At 46.6% G+C, this 16,363-nt stretch overlaps 4 protein-coding genes across 4 annotated transcripts; 2 read left to right on the forward strand and 2 right to left on the reverse strand.

Annotated features, from left to right (window-relative positions):
- Window positions 1-1,294: 1,294 nt before the first annotated feature.
- Window positions 1,295-3,961, forward strand: CCR75_003680 (uncharacterized protein; the record flags this gene model as incomplete). The annotated part of the gene is made up of 1 exon (XM_067961774.1): window positions 1,295-3,961. The coding sequence occupies one exon, from the start codon at window positions 1,295-1,297 to the stop codon at window positions 3,959-3,961; it is 2,667 nt and encodes an 888-aa protein (XP_067822234.1).
- A 111-nt stretch (window positions 3,962-4,072) lies between these two features.
- On the reverse strand, window positions 4,073-9,977 carry CCR75_003678 (uncharacterized protein; the record flags this gene model as incomplete). Its single annotated transcript, XM_067961772.1, has 21 exons — window positions 4,073-4,188; window positions 4,253-4,522; window positions 4,586-4,687; window positions 4,747-5,709; window positions 5,779-5,918; window positions 5,985-6,161; window positions 6,228-6,325; window positions 6,392-6,441; window positions 6,499-6,555; window positions 6,628-6,743; window positions 6,808-6,903; window positions 6,981-7,114; window positions 7,192-7,388; window positions 7,457-7,834; window positions 7,897-8,045; window positions 8,108-8,271; window positions 8,375-8,703; window positions 8,772-9,359; window positions 9,434-9,541; window positions 9,609-9,835; window positions 9,902-9,977. 18 exons carry the CDS (start codon window positions 9,975-9,977, stop codon window positions 5,614-5,616), a joined length of 3,180 nt encoding a protein of 1,059 aa, XP_067822061.1. The 3' UTR covers window positions 4,073-4,188; window positions 4,253-4,522; window positions 4,586-4,687; window positions 4,747-5,613.
- On the forward strand, window positions 4,144-5,420 carry CCR75_003679 (uncharacterized protein; the record flags this gene model as incomplete). Its single annotated transcript, XM_067961773.1, has 6 exons — window positions 4,144-4,188; window positions 4,253-4,420; window positions 4,475-4,507; window positions 4,586-4,687; window positions 4,747-4,986; window positions 5,061-5,420. 6 exons carry the CDS (start codon window positions 4,144-4,146, stop codon window positions 5,418-5,420), a joined length of 948 nt encoding a protein of 315 aa, XP_067822060.1.
- Window positions 9,978-11,465: 1,488 nt separating the features above from the next.
- CCR75_003677 (uncharacterized protein) lies at window positions 11,466-11,786 on the reverse strand (the record flags this gene model as incomplete). The annotated part of the gene is made up of 1 exon (XM_067961771.1): window positions 11,466-11,786. The coding sequence occupies one exon, from the start codon at window positions 11,784-11,786 to the stop codon at window positions 11,466-11,468; it is 321 nt and encodes a 106-aa protein (XP_067822058.1).
- Between the last annotated feature and the right edge of the window lie 4,577 nt (window positions 11,787-16,363).

Raw genomic sequence — 16,363 nt, forward strand, 5'->3', positions numbered from 1 at the left:
CACCACATTGCTCCACGGCTAAAAGCCAGTGGACAATCGTGTGCGCCGCAGTTCCATCGAACTTGGGCGGGTCCATCCGAATGGGCCTCGGCTGATGCGGCCGGGCAGAGAGCATCTCAACAGTCCTGTTGAGAGCCTCGCTCCGAGCCTGCTCATGCCTCAGCTCATCCTGAGTCTGAGTGACGGACTCCGCCGCAGCATGGCTCTGTGCCTCGGACGCGGCCCTCCGCTGTCCGAGCACAAATGCCTCAAACTGCTCCAACTGAGCAACATGTTGCTCAGGAGGACTACCCAGGAGCCTGGCCAGGGCTTGTTCACCAAGTCCCTGCGCCATTAGCCCTGCCACCTCCCGATGATGTTCGGAGAGGTGGGGAAAATGAGCCCAATCAATGTTGAGGCTCATCCTCACGTACACACGCAGAGATGCGGGTCGTGGGAAGGATTTCAAGTGCTACCAAGTGTAGGCGGGCACGTCGTAATGCGGCCACGCTCTACTTAGCACACACCCTAGCACAGCGAGGAAGCGGTTTGCACCTGCTTCTCTTGCGTGCAGTGAGGTAGTTGTGGTGGGCGCGCAAGCGACCTCACCCAACACACTAAGAACTCTGGTGAAGTGACGTCACGGGAGCGGTAATCCGTCTCCTCGTGCGCACTTACCAAGTAGGTAGTAAATTTCAGACTGATTTATATTTAATAGAATTAAATACAAATACCTATTTTTACCAATTAAAATGATATCTCTATAGATATCATTTAATATGTATTGCGAGCGTATCTTTATAGATACCTCGCGTAACTGATGACGCTAGCCGTCATCATGGATGACGCTGGGCGTCATCCCTCCTAATGTGAATGCACCCATGTGCATCACATCCACAAGGGTTGGTCACAAATGTGCACCACACCCGAGTGTTGGGTCTAATTACTATTATTTAGTAATTGACCATCCCCTTAAGTACCAAATGTACTTAATGGGGACTGTGTAACATTAGGGCAACTCTAGCCCGTTACAGAAACTGTTACTGAATTTTTATATGAATTCCTATGACTCCCTACATCGTGTTCATTTCAACCACATCGCGGTCGTTTCACTGACGTCGTAGCCGCGAACAGTCGCCCATCACCAAAACTCCTCCTCTGCCATGCAAGCCACATATAACCATCTTCCAACAAATACGACTAAAGCTGCAGTATACCGGTCACCTTTAAAAATTCCACGAGGGCAATATTTATTCGCCCAGGCTTTTGTTACAATCTCGGTTAATTTTTAAAATAAATAAATACTTACACGAGCATGGCAAACGGCGAGTATCAATTGCTGTACTTGGCCTCCAACAAGAAATTTGATGCACTACTAGCCGAGCACGGCAACAAGCCAATCGCAATGACTGGCAAATTAATTGGAGTACACTTTCAGTTTGCGCACGAAAGCAATTCGAATGCTCAGGACGACAAAATTGTTGCAGTAGCGATTGGCCATGACTTGCCTGCATCCTGTGCAGTCGTGTTGCAAATTGATTCGTTAGATAAGTTGAAGGTTATGTCTGCTCTTAGGACATTACTGGAAGATACAAATATAACAAAGATCATGTATGACGTCGAACGGGTGGCAAAATCGCTCCATTCCTTCGGATTGGCTGGTGTTGATCTCTCCAGTTGCATGGATCTGCAGATTTTGTATCAGCTACTGGTGGATTCCAAGGTCTCTAAAGAGAATCTAAAAAACATTGTTTTAGCATTTGGGGGGAAATCAACAATCTCTATTCAACAACAAGTAGCGGAATTTAATGCTAATCTCAAGCCTAATGCGTGGAAGAAGTCGCCGTTGGCGCCACCCATGCAAAAAATGTTGGTCCAGTCAATGCGTCTGTATACTCGGTGTTATAGTGGAGCCTGTGGTTTGTCGGGGGTAAATTCTAAGTTTCCCAGCGTTTACGCAGCTACAAAAGAGAAATGGAAAAATTCTTTATTCGCCCGTTCAAGCACGTCGATTATCGCTGGCGTCCCGGTAGCAAATGAGGCTACGAAGTCTCACCTTGGAAAAACAACAAGTCTAATTTTGAAACCCACAAGATCTACGCCCCATGTTGCTGCAATTGAGCAAACTGTATCGCCCAGCCCTTTTATCAAAATCGAGTACGTCTCGTCAAACGTAGACTTACAGCGCCTGCTTCAAAAGAACAATAAGTTAATGGTCGGTGCGCCATCTGTGGTCGGCATTCATTTCCAGTTTACCCAAGACAACACGAACTCTAGTGAAAAAATCGATCATGACCAGCTTGCTCTTATCAGTATCGTAAGCAAAACAAATGCACACGACACCGCTGTTGTTTTGCAGCTTGATTCGCTGGATCTAAGACGAGTGCTTTCTGCTTTACAGATGCTTCTAAATGACCCAACAATCGTTAAAGTCATGCACAGTCTACACCGAGCGGCATTTTGCCTTCACCGCAATGGCCTCAGCGTCAATTTAAAGGGCTGCATTGATTTGCAGATCGCATACGAAAATAATGTGGATTCGTCTGAGCTGCGTGCGAGTATGCATCAAATTGTAAATTTCTGCAAGTCCAGAGATAATAAGTCAAACCTAGCACACACAATGCAGTCATTTAAGGCCAGCGTGAGGCCTCTGGACTCCAGTACGTGGGCCAATCGACCACTACCAGAGTCGTTGCTACGAATGGTAGCCAGCAGTGCGCAGCTCTATGCGCAGTGTTATGACGAGCTTGATCTTGCATCCAATTTTGCATTGTATAGCTGGATGACCACCGCACGATGGCGTTTTGCGATCGAAAACCAAGGGCTCCCGGCGATTTGGTTTAATCCAGACTCTGAAAATCAGCCACGGAGTCTTGAATATTTTACTTTCCATAATGGTCGAACTTTTTTTTCAAGAAGCGTACGTTTGCCATCGATTATTCTACCACTGAAGCTACAATGTGAGATTAATTCTTTGATACGCTTGCTTCCACAACACTACCAAGATGCCATCGTCGCTATTGAAGGCTACAACGAAAAGCTTGTGGACATTTGTCTTGATGTCGGGCGAATTCCTTTCGTCTACATTGGGAAAAAGCAACGTGTCGTTCTCAGCAAAAATGGCGTCACTAAAGACATAATCGATGAAATTGTCAATAAGTTGGGAGGCGAAACGCGCATTGGAGGCGATAATCGAGCTGGCATCGATCGACAGCTGCACCGCATCTCAGTCATGCGCAGTAAGAAGGATGAGATCTATGGGCTCACTATGCGTGTTGGACGAGCTCTATGTAATGCTGCATGCGTGCTGACGGATCTGCTACTGAGCACTAAACACGCCAATAAGTCTGTCCTTGTGTTGGGTCACCCAGGAAGTGGCAAGACAACGCTCATTCGAGACGTGGCACGATGTGTGTCAGAGACCATGGAGAATGTGTGCATCATCGACACGTCAAACGAAATTGGCGGCGATGGGCTGGTGCCACATGAGTGTATCGGTTGGGCTCGCCGTATGATGGTGCCGTCACTAGAGGCCCAAGCGAGGGTCATGGTCGAATGCGTACAGAATCACACGGTCGAGACATTGATTGTCGACGAAATTGGTCGAAAGGCAGAGGTATTGGCAGCATCAACAGTACGTCAGCGCGGTCCACGGTTGATCGCTAGTGCTCACGGTGACTTTCGAGCGTTGATTAAAAATCCAGATTTAAAAGGTTTGGTCGGTGGTTCACAGCAAGTGATTGTGGGGGATAAAGAAGCAAAGACATCAAGCCAGGGAAAGCTGCAGAGTCAGCGCGCGGGGAATCCCATTTTCGATGTGATTGTGGAGTTGGATCACGTATGTCGCGGTCGGTGTCAAATTATTTGGGATGTGGCAAAGGCTGTAGATAATATGCTCGAAGGAAACGACTATGCAGTTGAGATTCGTCGATGGGAAAAGAGCACAGTAGGCGTCCAAGTCCTGGGCGATATTGCAACGTAATAACGAAAGAGCTTGCAATAATCTAATATAATATTTTTGTGGTTTGATCACAAGTGCCTAATTCAGTAAATTTACATGATATTAAATTCTCAACTGAAATTGGCAGACAGCCCTTGCTGCAGCCGTCGCAGTCTAGGTATCCTCTTATCTTTAGCGACGACCTTACATATATTGGTGCTCTCATGAATCGCAACGTGCGCCCCGAGAATGTGGAGTTTACCGTGAAGGTAGAGAGCGACCATTAGCTGCTTGCAGCTTAATGTTAATTATCTATTTGACGTCCTGTTGTAGGCAGCGGAGGACCTCGTACTGACCGGCAAAGAGCGGTCGATTGTGCGAGTGGCCGCCAATAATATGTACTCGTGTCTGATGCAGAAAACGCAGCGATTTTCGTCGCTCTTTCGTCACTACAGCAAACACCACGGTTTGCCACGCGAATCACTCGACTTTTTCTTCACGGTAAGAAAGGAGCCCGCCGTTGCAAAAAAAACAAAAAATTACGTGCTTTCTTAGAATCGGCTGGACCCCGAAGACTCACCAGAATCGGTACATTTACAAAAGGTGGAGTAATGATGGCACAGGCAAAAGTTTAAAATATTTCTGACTGATCCAATCTGCGTTTAGAATGATATTATTCTAGTCAGGCGTCGAGTGGCACCCACGACACTGACGCTTCCAAGTCATAATGACGAAATGTACTTTGGTACAATGAGGGAGCTTTTCCAGGTGAGGGTATTGAAAGGCTGCTGTCGTGTGGCTCGACGTTACTTACATTTTTTGTGCAGAGCGGTGTTCGCAGTGACATCACGCTCGAAGTCGGACCTGACCGAGAAATGCTGCGGGCGCATCGACTCATTCTTACAACAAGATGCGAGATCTTCGAAGCCATGTTTCGACCTGGAGCCATGAAAGAAAGCTGGGATGGCGTTGTGCGTATAGAAGATCACTCCCCCGAGATGGTTTCGAAGATGCTCGAGTTTATTTACACGAACCGTGTGCTAGATTTGGCAAAGCTTAACTCTAATGTACGTGAGTAATGAGATATGTTTTAGGCAGACGTAAGACCTGAAAACGTGATTTGTGCTTTTGACGAATGAAGCAATTGATCGATCTCCTGACGTTGTCGGAGCAGTATCTGCTTCTGCCACTGAAGCACCTGTGCGAAGTTGCCGCACAAGATGTTTTATCTGTCGGCAATATCGGCCGCTTTCTCTGCGCTGCGGAAAAGTTTAACGCTGCGTACCTGAAGGAGTACTGCATCGCGTATTTTATGAATCACACAAGCGAAATTATTGACGATGAAAACTTTCGCGATGAGATTGAGAGCTGTCCGTCTATGGCACTTACTATCGTGCGCGCAACTACACGCATTCCTGGATCGCTGTCGGAGCCTGTGCAGAAACGAAGACGACTCAATATGCCGTTTGATGAGCCGGAATATTTATCACCGAGCACCTGACTTTCAAGCAGCGCATCCACCTGGATTAAATCTTTATTTACGACGAAGCCACATTCGCTGATGCTTTATTGCTTTTCGTCGGCTTTAGCTTAGCAGCGGAGACCTCCGCCTTTTAGTAGATACCCACTTGACAATGTAATGCGCAGGAACAATATGTAAACAGTGTCAGCAAGTTTGTGCTTTATTTCTCTTCTTAAGACGTTTCATGACTCTCGAAAGCAAAACTTCCGAACTCGTCGTTCCACTCTTTGTAAAACGATAGGTCTTTAACTGCGACACTAGAGCGGACCTGAGATAAAAAGTGGCAATAACGTTAGCACGTGCCACCGATTAAGGAAGGTGGTCAGATATAGCGCACCCCACGCAAAGCTTCTTTAAAGTCGTCCAAGTTAATGGAGCGAACGAAACCGGCATCTATTGTGCGAATATCGGTACAACTTCGGATCGGGCCCATTGCCGCTTCCGTGCAAAGTGCCCGCACATCTGCACCTGAATATCCTGTCGTAGTAGAATTACATGCAGTATTAGAAGCTGTGTCGGAGGTTAATCACGCATGCATCAAACCTTTCGATTGTTGTGCAATAAAAGCCTTGTTCTCGTCGGTCAAGTCATATTTGTTATTCTTGAGAAGTCGATTAATCAAGTCCAGCCTGGCTTCGAATGATGGCAGAGGAATGTACAAACGTTTCACAAATCTTCGACGAGCTGCTTCGTCGAGCTCTTGAGGACGATTAGTCGCGCCTGAGATTATATGCACCAACTATTATCGAGTAAAACAGAAGCAGACATAAATAGAAGCGAATTTACCGACGACAAGGATAATGTCCTTAGCTTTTGTGCCAGCACCGTCGAGCTGCACTAAAAACTCCGTCTTCATCCGACGACTTGCTTCATTCTCTTCCGAACTACAAGGAAATGCCTTTTATTGCACAATGTGCCGGTATGTGTAGTTGAAAAAAACAACTCATTACCTTCTTTGCGTCAAAAGGGAATCGATCTCATCAATAAATATAACAGATGGCTAGCCATTACAAAATAAATCACTGACTGTTTGAGTCAAATCACGCGCGTATAGTACCTGCTTCACGGCAGCGACAGCAAATAAAGTTCGAACAAGCTTTTCTCCTTGTCCTATCTAAAAGGAAATTTTCAAACATGCTTTCGTCAATTTGGAAATATACACTAAATATAACCAAGTAAATAGCACCCATTTGCTTGTCAGGGAGCTAGCTGAAATATTAAAGAAGGTGGCTCCAGATTGGCTTGCAATTGCCTTTCCAATGAGCGTTTTACCGGTCCCAGGAGGCCCAAAAAGCAGTAAGCCTGATATTTTCGCAATTTGATGAGTTGTCGTGGCATACAGATCATCAAATCGCAGCAAACGCACCTTTCGGCAGCGAACGAAGGCCCGTGAATATATCTGGTCGCGCCATCGGCCAAATCACGAGCTCATTAACGCACTTTTTCGCAAAATCTAAGCCAGCTTTGGCACACATAACATGAAAAGGTGATCATCAAAAGTGCAGCTCGAGCTTCATTTGTCATTCATTGGATAAGCACCGATATCGTCGAATGTCGTCGGATCTCCATTGTCCACGATTTCCATTTCAATCTTCTCGACGAGCTCGTGGTCGCAGCTTATTAGGCGTGGATCAATGGTATCGTCAACATCACGCGAAGCAATTCGTTGGTTCCTGATCGCACAACTGAAGTATCATTTCGATTAGAAGCTCGAGAAAGCAAAAAAAATGGATGAATGCGTTTCACATACATTTTTCCATCATTTATTGGTGACACGAACTTTTTGCTGACTGCAGGTGACCCAGTTTTAAATCTGTTGTTGTCTTTGTCGAGAAGAACATCTTGATTTACAGGGTGATAGTAGCCGCCTGGAGGGCCTCGAGATTTTCCACGCCTGCGCAATTGATCATTATCTATATTTCTTGCCCGTCCTGTTATGCGATCATGCTTGTTCACGCAGGACCAAAAATAAGCAAGTTGCAGGTATCGCTATTGAGCATGCATTACTGTATCACCTGAAGCCGCTCTGAGGCCGTCAAAAACGGATTTTGTTGCACGCCGGATCTTGAATTCGCACCAAAAAGCTCAGGATTTTCATGCGGCAACCTGAACATTTTACTTTGGTCGCTTAAGGCAGCCTTTGGACGAAGCACAGCTTGTTCATTTGGCCTTGTAGAATAAGTAGCCTGAGGTAGTCCACTCCACACGTCGCTGATTGCATTAGTGTCATTGCTTAGTTTGCTAAACAACTCCGCTTTTCCAGGTATATTAGAAGCAGTCGCCACAGGCTTCACCAATGGTGAAGCAGGGATAGTCTGCGCGCGATCTTCTTTATATGTTGTTTCCACAAATATTGCACTTGCAGCACCTGGCTGTGTGTGTTCTCGTGACATCTTCGACAGACACGACTCAGAAAACTCACATTATACTACAAGAGTCGCTGGATTGGTCGTACCCCTTCAAATAGTTTAGGACAGCGCTTTTGGACGTCCTTGAATGTCGCTCCTTCTTGTGGCTTCCGTTGTCTCCAGCGGTCTCGCATCTGACTTCTTCTTGTAGAAATTTGTGCATCTTCTTCATGCCGCTTTCGGCCATGCAATAAAGCTTTTCACAGTCGTATCAGTCACATCTAAACGATAATTTCAATCACCAAGGTGTTTACAAACAGAAAGTCGCCGCGTGCAGACGCTGCAAAACATGGGCACTGTCGCGGTCCGAATGCACAAAACTCAGCGCTCTAAGCATTTCCTTGTGCATCTCCGCATTATTTGAATCTTTTCGAGCGCGTAAAAGATCGTACACCACGTTTCCAGCATCATTGTCTACCATGCTAAAAAAAAGGAATTGCAAAAGTATTGTATTAAGTGACAGATAGAAATCCGAAATATACTGCCTCGGGTAATTTAACTCGTTAAGATGAGCGCAGATTGTACCGCTTCACGGCGGCAGTGGCAGCAGCGTGGCCAGCAACAGCCTTAAACACTTCTCGATCTTGCGGCCGCACGCTATTCCCGTCTTCGACCCCAATTTCTTCTTTGTTGGCTTGGTCGGCCCCACTAGCCTTACTGGTATTCAATGGAGACGCAGTAGCTTTTCCGTTGCTTGTCCGGCTCTGCCGAGAACGTTCTTTCTCTTTTTCTGGTGGAGCAGTCTTTTTGGGCTCGACTGCAGACACTGAGCAATCTTTACCAAATTTTTTAATACGCTTTTGCATGGGGCTTTTGATGGTAGACTCTTGTGATGCATCTGCACACTTAGCAGCCTGATGAAAAGTTTATAAAAAAATCAGCATGTAGTTTCCAAGTGACTTCAATGCAATCCTATACATACCGCTTCATTCTTAAAGCGTGAACCCCACTTGTACGGTGTAGTTAAGCCTTTCTCCCCACCTAATTTGAGAAATTGCTGTTCATAAAAGTCGTAGTCCGGTCGATGCTCAAAGCCACACGTACGAACGTGTTTTAGCACTATCGCCCATTCACGAGGCAGTGAGGCACATAGTTGGGTCACAGAAGTAGACTTTTTAATTCTTGCACCTTCAGCATCACTGGACGCTTCCTGCCACGGAAGATTTCCCCGCATCATGTAAATAAGGACGTACAGCAGTGACTCAATATCATCGCGCCTGCTTGAAGCTGAAAATAGAATAAGCATATTTTCCTTCACTTTATCGTAGTAGTTATAGCGATAATACGTACTAGCACCGTTGTGGCAGTTCAAGCTTAGAAAAGTTGGCGTCCCTACTACTGTTCCTTGCTTTAACTCTTTATGCTTGCCCGAGGCCAGAACGTAGCGATCAGAGATGCCAAAGTCGACGCAATACACTTTATATTCCTTGTCCTTGTCCAGCATGAAATTTTCGGGTTTAACGTCCACATACAAAATGTTCTTCACATGCATCTGCTGCAGCGTCACCAACTAAGACCACGCAGCTTATTGACTTCAGCGCGGCATATTCCGAAGCAATTATAGATTAATAAAATCGTTCTTACAATTTCCTGGCCCAGTCGAGCTGCCGTGATCGATGGAATTGGTCCTTGTTCTTGCAGCACCGTCTCCAGCGTTCGCCCGAGCCGCTCGATTACGAGAAAACGATAACCCTGCACATGAATTCATTAACAATTACGTGTTAATTTTTAAGCACAAGAAAAGAGGCAATTCGCGCACCTTGTCCTCGCCGTAAGCTCCATTCGGCACGTAGGGGATGCCAGAAAGGGCACTCAGGTGATTCTTGTACAACAGATGCTCGGCATATAGCGCATCAGCGTTACGCTCGGCCGAAGTCTTCTTACGTTTCTTGTTCTTGAGCTTAGAACCTGGAATCTGCGGGAGCGGCGAAAGCTTTATCACGTATTCGTGATTTTTATCGCTGTCTAGGGAGCTTGCTGACTTAACTGCGGTAAAATACAAACATCGACGTAATTATTTATTACTGGAGACATTACGGAATCAATATTTACCCGCAAAGACGTCACTGCAAGCCCCCGAGCCCAGCTTCTTGCCCAGAATCCATGTCTTTAGCTTTATTCCCTCCATTGTTTAGCTTTTGACACGGCAATAGCAAATAACTTATTGCAATAATCATCACTTAATGTTTACAATAAATTTCTAACCCGCCTTCGTGCTTTAAATTTTCAGATTGTCCTCCTTTTATGTCGAGTATGTAAATACGTGTCGAGGACACAAAGTTCTGACAGGGAAGAAGTGTGCAATGCAATCTACACTGAGCCTTACGGAGGTGGTGGTTACGAAGGCGGTCTTTGTCCATATAAAACAAATGCACTTTTCTGGCTATATTCAATTTACTGAATGGTATATCATTAAGAGAGGCAGACGTGTCTATTTAACACAAGAAGTCTAGATCCGAGGGTTACATAAGAATTATTTCATTAGAGGAAATAAATAAAGAAATACAAAATTATTATCTTTAATAATTTTGACTTTAACAAATTGATGCAATAAAACATTAGCTCGATTGATTGGTCGATTTAAGTCTAAATTAACCCCGCCAATCGTTATAAGACACGATTGTGCGGTGCGCAAGGAGGCGCAATAATTAGTTAGCTATTAATATAATAAAGTTTAGTAGTATATAAAAGATCTTAGAGAGAGAGAGAAAAGAACAGACAGTCTATTACACGGTAATATTGTGAACAAGACTTCTGGAATGTCCTAAGCCAGATTAGCAACGCCGGTGTCGAATTGCCCGGTGGTTGTACGTGGCTCACCACATGATGTGATGCTCTGGAAGGCACAGAGATTTCATCTAGTAACTCAATACACTGCCATAGCCGGATGCCTTGCACCCTTGACTGTAGCGTTCTGCGCTCCCTTTACGCCTAATCATACCGAATAATGCTCTGGTCGATAACGCTCGTAATTGCCGAAGTCGGTCAGAGAAAAACTCTTGGACACTACCCAGAAGTGAAAGTCGCTGCCGCTCGTAAACAACTTGATTGCGCTGTATCCAAAGAGTCGAGCTACATACGGAACACAAGATCCACCATATGCGCTTTCACTGAACAATATACTCCGCCACAGTATACCCAAAGGCCTGCTGCAGCCGTTGGAATAGTGTCCTAGACAGAGGCGGCGGTATTCTTGCCATGTAGTACCCCGCGTACTGACTTACGTCATCCAGCCGCACGTCGGACTTAAACCACAAGGTCAGGATCGCCTGCCAGCATCCCTGGGCCACCGGACATGCCCAGAAAATGTGCTCCAGTGTCTCCTTGTGACCGCCACAGACGGACAGCCTCCTGCAACTGTTGTCAAGTTCCCTGCCCGGGAAGAATAAATTGAGCTGTTAGAGTATCAAACGGTAATAGACCCACACTTGATACTCCGTGATTGCATTTTGATGACCCCACAGCTGCTTCGGGGTTTGATAAAGAGCCGCAGTGCCAGTTCCCCGTTCTGCGCAGGTTTGTAACTTCTGGAGTAGACCTTCCAGAGCTGTGCCGAGCCCCACCTTCGCCTTGCCATACGGCTGGCGTTTAATGTGCCTCAATACATGCCGATTCGCTACGTTGGATGGAACATTCCACGGAAAGCTGTGGATCGATGGATGTGCCTCAACGACAAGCCCGAGAGCTCGTTGCGAGCTCCTGATGACGGCCACATCGTGCCCATACTCCAGAGGTACTGGATGTGAGTCATCGACTGTCCATTAATCCCGTTGGCCTCCTGCTTTAGCATGATTCTCCGTGATGAAATATCCAGCGCTGTACCTCCCACCCCTCGGACAGCTCCAGGCTCTACCAGCACCCAGTTGTAAGATAGCCGGAGTTCCGGGGGGGGGGGGTTCGTAAAGCCACTGTGGGAATTACCTCGAATGTCCGTCATATAGCCAACGGAGGACACTCCCCAACAGAATTGTCAAAGCCCAGCGCTCGAGTTTGCGGTTCGTGTGGTGCTTGTCCGCTCCCTCAGCCAACGGGACGTGATAAACGCATGTTGTCGGACCGGTTCGCTCCATCGCAAGTCTTCCCGTGAGCACTGCCTGATGCGGTCGTGTCTATTGCTTATCGACTGATGACCTGTGCCATCGCTTAGCCATGTGTTGTCTGCCATGTAACTGCCGGTAAAGGATCCGCTAACCAGATCGTTAACCAGTCTCCGTCCCCCCAGCACGTGGTCTGCGAGATGTGCCGTTGCAAATGGCGACCATGTCGATCATGTAAGGCTGCATGCTCCATTTCCGACGGCCGAAGCCAAGCACAAATATCAGCCCGCAACGATTCACCACGTATCTTGCTCCGTTGACTGCGGGAATGAAGGGGGTTTAGTGGTGTGATTACTATAGAGGCGTCGTCCCGAGCCTCCCGAAGCGTCCAAAATTTCCACGCCCCGAACGTATCTATCGCGCAACTGTATAAGCCAAAGAAGAGCGTGTTTCATCCATCAATCCGTTGCGATTTTACAGCCACTGCTATCGAGACCAAGCCAACCCCACCGGCCGCTCGTGGTGTGTACAAATTGCCTGGGTTAACTTTATGACGACCGCGCTATGTTGAGGTTGCATGTTTCCACAAAAATTGTTTGTGGAGATTTCGGGGCTACTCCATCGCCCATTGTGGCATATCAAAGGCCGCTGCCGTGAAGAATATTCCTGGGAGCATGATTACATTGAGCATGAGCACCCGGAGAGAGACACTGGTCGCCACCCGAGTAGCCGTCGCGAGTCGACAGCGCACGTTTCGAATCCGGACAGCCCAATTTGCGTCGACAAGTGCCCCTGTACCCACTTAATGACCGAGTTAGCGTGTTGTTTCGCCATGAGGAACACGAGTATTCCCTCATATTCAGGCAAAGCCACTGCCGTATTCAAAAAAATGATCTGACTTTTTGTTGGCTGCACAGTGAGCCCCGATAAACGACCGAAAGCTGCGACGATGTCGAGGACGCGTGAAAGACTACTCGCATCTTGGAGAAATACAGTGGAGTCATCGACAAACGCGGAAAAGGTGTGTCGCTCATCGTGTGTTCCGAGAACCTCGATCCCCTGAAGCTCGCGGTCCTGTGTGTTCGCTAACGACATGACACCCGCCGCCAGGATGAACAGCAATGGCGCCAAAGGGCATCCCTGCCGAATCCCCGTAGTGATTTCTAATGGTTGAGAGAGGGAGCTATTGACCAAAAATTTAGCTGTGGACTCATGCAATTTCGGCATCATGTGAATGAAAGGACTTGCGAATCTATGCTATTTCAGGACTTGAAAGAGGAAATTCCGTACCACCGTGTCGTATGCCTTTCAAAAATCCAGCAACAAAATTACTCGACTCCGTGTTGCTTCCAAGTCAGGTTCAGCCCGAGCAGTAGAGACTACGGCGAGCATCATCATGACTGTTTCATCATCTGTCGTCCCTGCACAAAATCCTGCTGGTTGTCCTCAATTGCCTTAGGAAGAATAGCTTGTAACCATGTGGCCATAAGTTTGGCAAATATTTTGTTCCCTGTTTGAAGAAGCGATATCGGCCGGTAATCCATAGCATCGACCGCGTCTCCCTTTTTGCGAAGTGGAATAATAGTAGATATAAGATCTTTACGTAGTAGATAGAAGATCGTTACGTAGGAAGCTTAAAGTTTTCCATAACATCTTCCGTCTACTGGCTATTATTATAATAGGTTCAGTAGTAGATAGAAGATTTTTACATAATAGATAGAAGATCGTTACGTAGGAAACTTAAGTTTTTTCGTAGCGATCTTTTATCTACTGGCTTAAATATATTAATAATTAACTATGCAATGCGCCTCCTCGCGCGACGCCTAATCGTGTTTTGAAATGATTGGTGTGGTTGATATCAACCAATCATGTCTAATTGCGTTAAATATTACCAAAATTCGTAATATTAGAACTATTAAGTCAAATTCAATAAAAAGCTAACAATTTTGTACTTCATTACTAATTTCCTCTCATAGGAAATAATATTTATGTAACAGGAGAACCATTACGGATTGAATTCTACGTGGTACAGATTTATGATACCTTCGGAAATGACTGCCGTTTAAAAGGCTCAATCTATCTTCTAAGTAGCAATTTCTGCATGGCCATGATTACGATTCATATAACAATTTAAAAATTCTTTATCGTGCTTGTATATACATAAAATAAACATATGAGCAAACTTAACTGCTTTTTGATGAGTTCAAGTGATGCACGCAATCCCGTGCCTTAGCTCGTTCATGGCGATATCCTCATTGCTCACTTCTACCAGCAGCTTTAGTGCCGGTCGGGCTCGAGGCTCTGGCAGTAAGTATTATCGTGATTAAATTTCCAGAAACTATAAATAATGCAGGTTCACAAGAGCGCGCAGACTGTCAAATTGTGCGAATCCAGCACCTTCGTCAACACGTCAGCAACCATCTTGTTCGAAGGAACGTATTGTGGAGCTATTCTACCACGTCTCGCTTGATAAAACGCAAACTTGACCCTTATGTCATTGTGTTTTGCTTTTGCAGGTGATGACCGCCCCCCCCCCTCCAAGTGCTTGATGGCAGCCTGATTGTCAACCATCATTGGCATGGGGGTCAAGATTACGAGGCTCAACTCCTGCAGCAATTCCCGGACTCCAAGTAGCTCACGAGCCGCGTCTGGAGCGGCAACAAAATGCTTTCATTGTCGACAATGAAACGCCACCTTGTTTCTTGCAAGTCCAGGTAATAATCATTCTATTTGACACCTGATTGCTCCTGTCAACGACTTCCGATCGGATTTGTCTGCTGCAAAATCAGCGTCGCTATATGATGACAGTCTCAAGGGACTTTCATCAGGATGATCGGTGGACATGCGCATCTTGAGCGCTTGAGTTCCTTTTAAGCCGTTCAAAGCAGTAAGCACCCCAACCGGAATGATTTGGGAGTGGCTAGTTATGCCACAGGGACTTCGTAAAAACCCCTGCGATATTCAGAAGATGTGTAACTAATTCGTTGAGATCAGTGCGGGATTTGGCACCGAGTTATTTTTATGACGTCTTCGTGCATAGCAGAGTCATGAACGGAATGAAGTACGTCCGAAACGTTCTTACACTTACGAGAGGTCAATAGGTTCTGGACCTCCCTTTTCCTGTCGTCTCGGAGGTCGATAAGCTCCGGAGTGGACGAAAGCCTGTTGAACCCGAACTCCTTCTATTTCGCTTTAGAGATCTCTTGGTCGAGCGACTCCAGCTCAAGCCGGAGAGGTGAATCTTAACAGAACCGTCTTCAATACCTTTATTATCTGTGTTTGTTTGTCAATTAGATGACTCACGATACAACTGACCATGTATCGTGTATGCTGGGCCTAAGCGTGAAAGTCATGTTTGCCCTGCTTTAAATCACAGGGTCGTCTGCGAAGACGCCCACTCAACCTCGCACTAAGCACACGCGCCGCGTTAACACGTCGGCAGCGTCCAATGCCTTAGTCGAAACGCTGACAGCTACTGCTGCTGTCGTGTTAACGGGGCTTAATGATCCATCCCACTTTAATAGTGAGGATGTTGATCCGTCGCTCATTGTCGACTACAATGAGTCGACACCGTTGCCGTCAGCTCATAGTAGTGATGCGGACAACGAGCTCATGAAGAAGGATGATGGTGCATTACTGCCCATTCAAACTTCCCTCATGGCTCACAACATGGAGACAGCAACATTTACGAATGCTGTCTCGTCGTCTGCGTTGGATAGCGCAGCGACGGTTATTGAGAGCGCTGCACATAAAGGCGCAGCCGCTTCTTCGTTGGGTTAAACCACGACGCCTTAGGCTCAGACTATTATCCACAATGGTTCTGACATAGAGGATTCGGAGCCTAAAGCTTCCTCGACGACTCGTGAATGTGCTCAGTCGGTGTCACAAGCCACTCGTTTTGAACGTGGCTATGTGACGGGTGACATATCACTGATGCCCCCTCCATCCAAATGGCCTGTTTTAAACGGGCCAAGATCGTCGCTCCTAGAGCGCCATATTCTAGACGCACATAATTATTATGGCGTCTTTAAATCATGAAGTGGGTCGGGGGAAATCTCATGGGCGTATTTTCCCGATCCCGGTCGTGTTGCGTTCAAATGAAACGTCCGACCAATACGAGGCGGAATTCCTGCGCCGCATTCATCCGCATTCCGATGCGATGAAACAGCGGTCGCAGCGAATTAATTTCGCCCGCTTGCGTGTGAAAGAAATCATGGGCGGTACTGTACCCCCTGTTTCTTCTCACTACGCTACTTCTGCTAGTCCATTTGAGACTAGTGAAGAGGCATCAGCTGGTGCTCCTTTTCATAGGTAGCCACCAAGCCGGGCACATCAATACGTAGGGTATCGATCGGTTCCCAAGAGTCAAAACTCTTCGGGTAACCTTCCATTGGACGAGGATCTGATACCCTTGCCTCACGGAGCGGTGGGCAAGCAACCTTCCAACAAGGAAGCGTTGATTCCCACCCGCATCCAT

Source organism: Bremia lactucae, linkage group LG2 (genome assembly GCF_004359215.1).
Source record: "Bremia lactucae strain SF5 linkage group LG2, whole genome shotgun sequence".
Taxonomy (NCBI): domain Eukaryota; phylum Oomycota; class Peronosporomycetes; order Peronosporales; family Peronosporaceae; genus Bremia; species Bremia lactucae.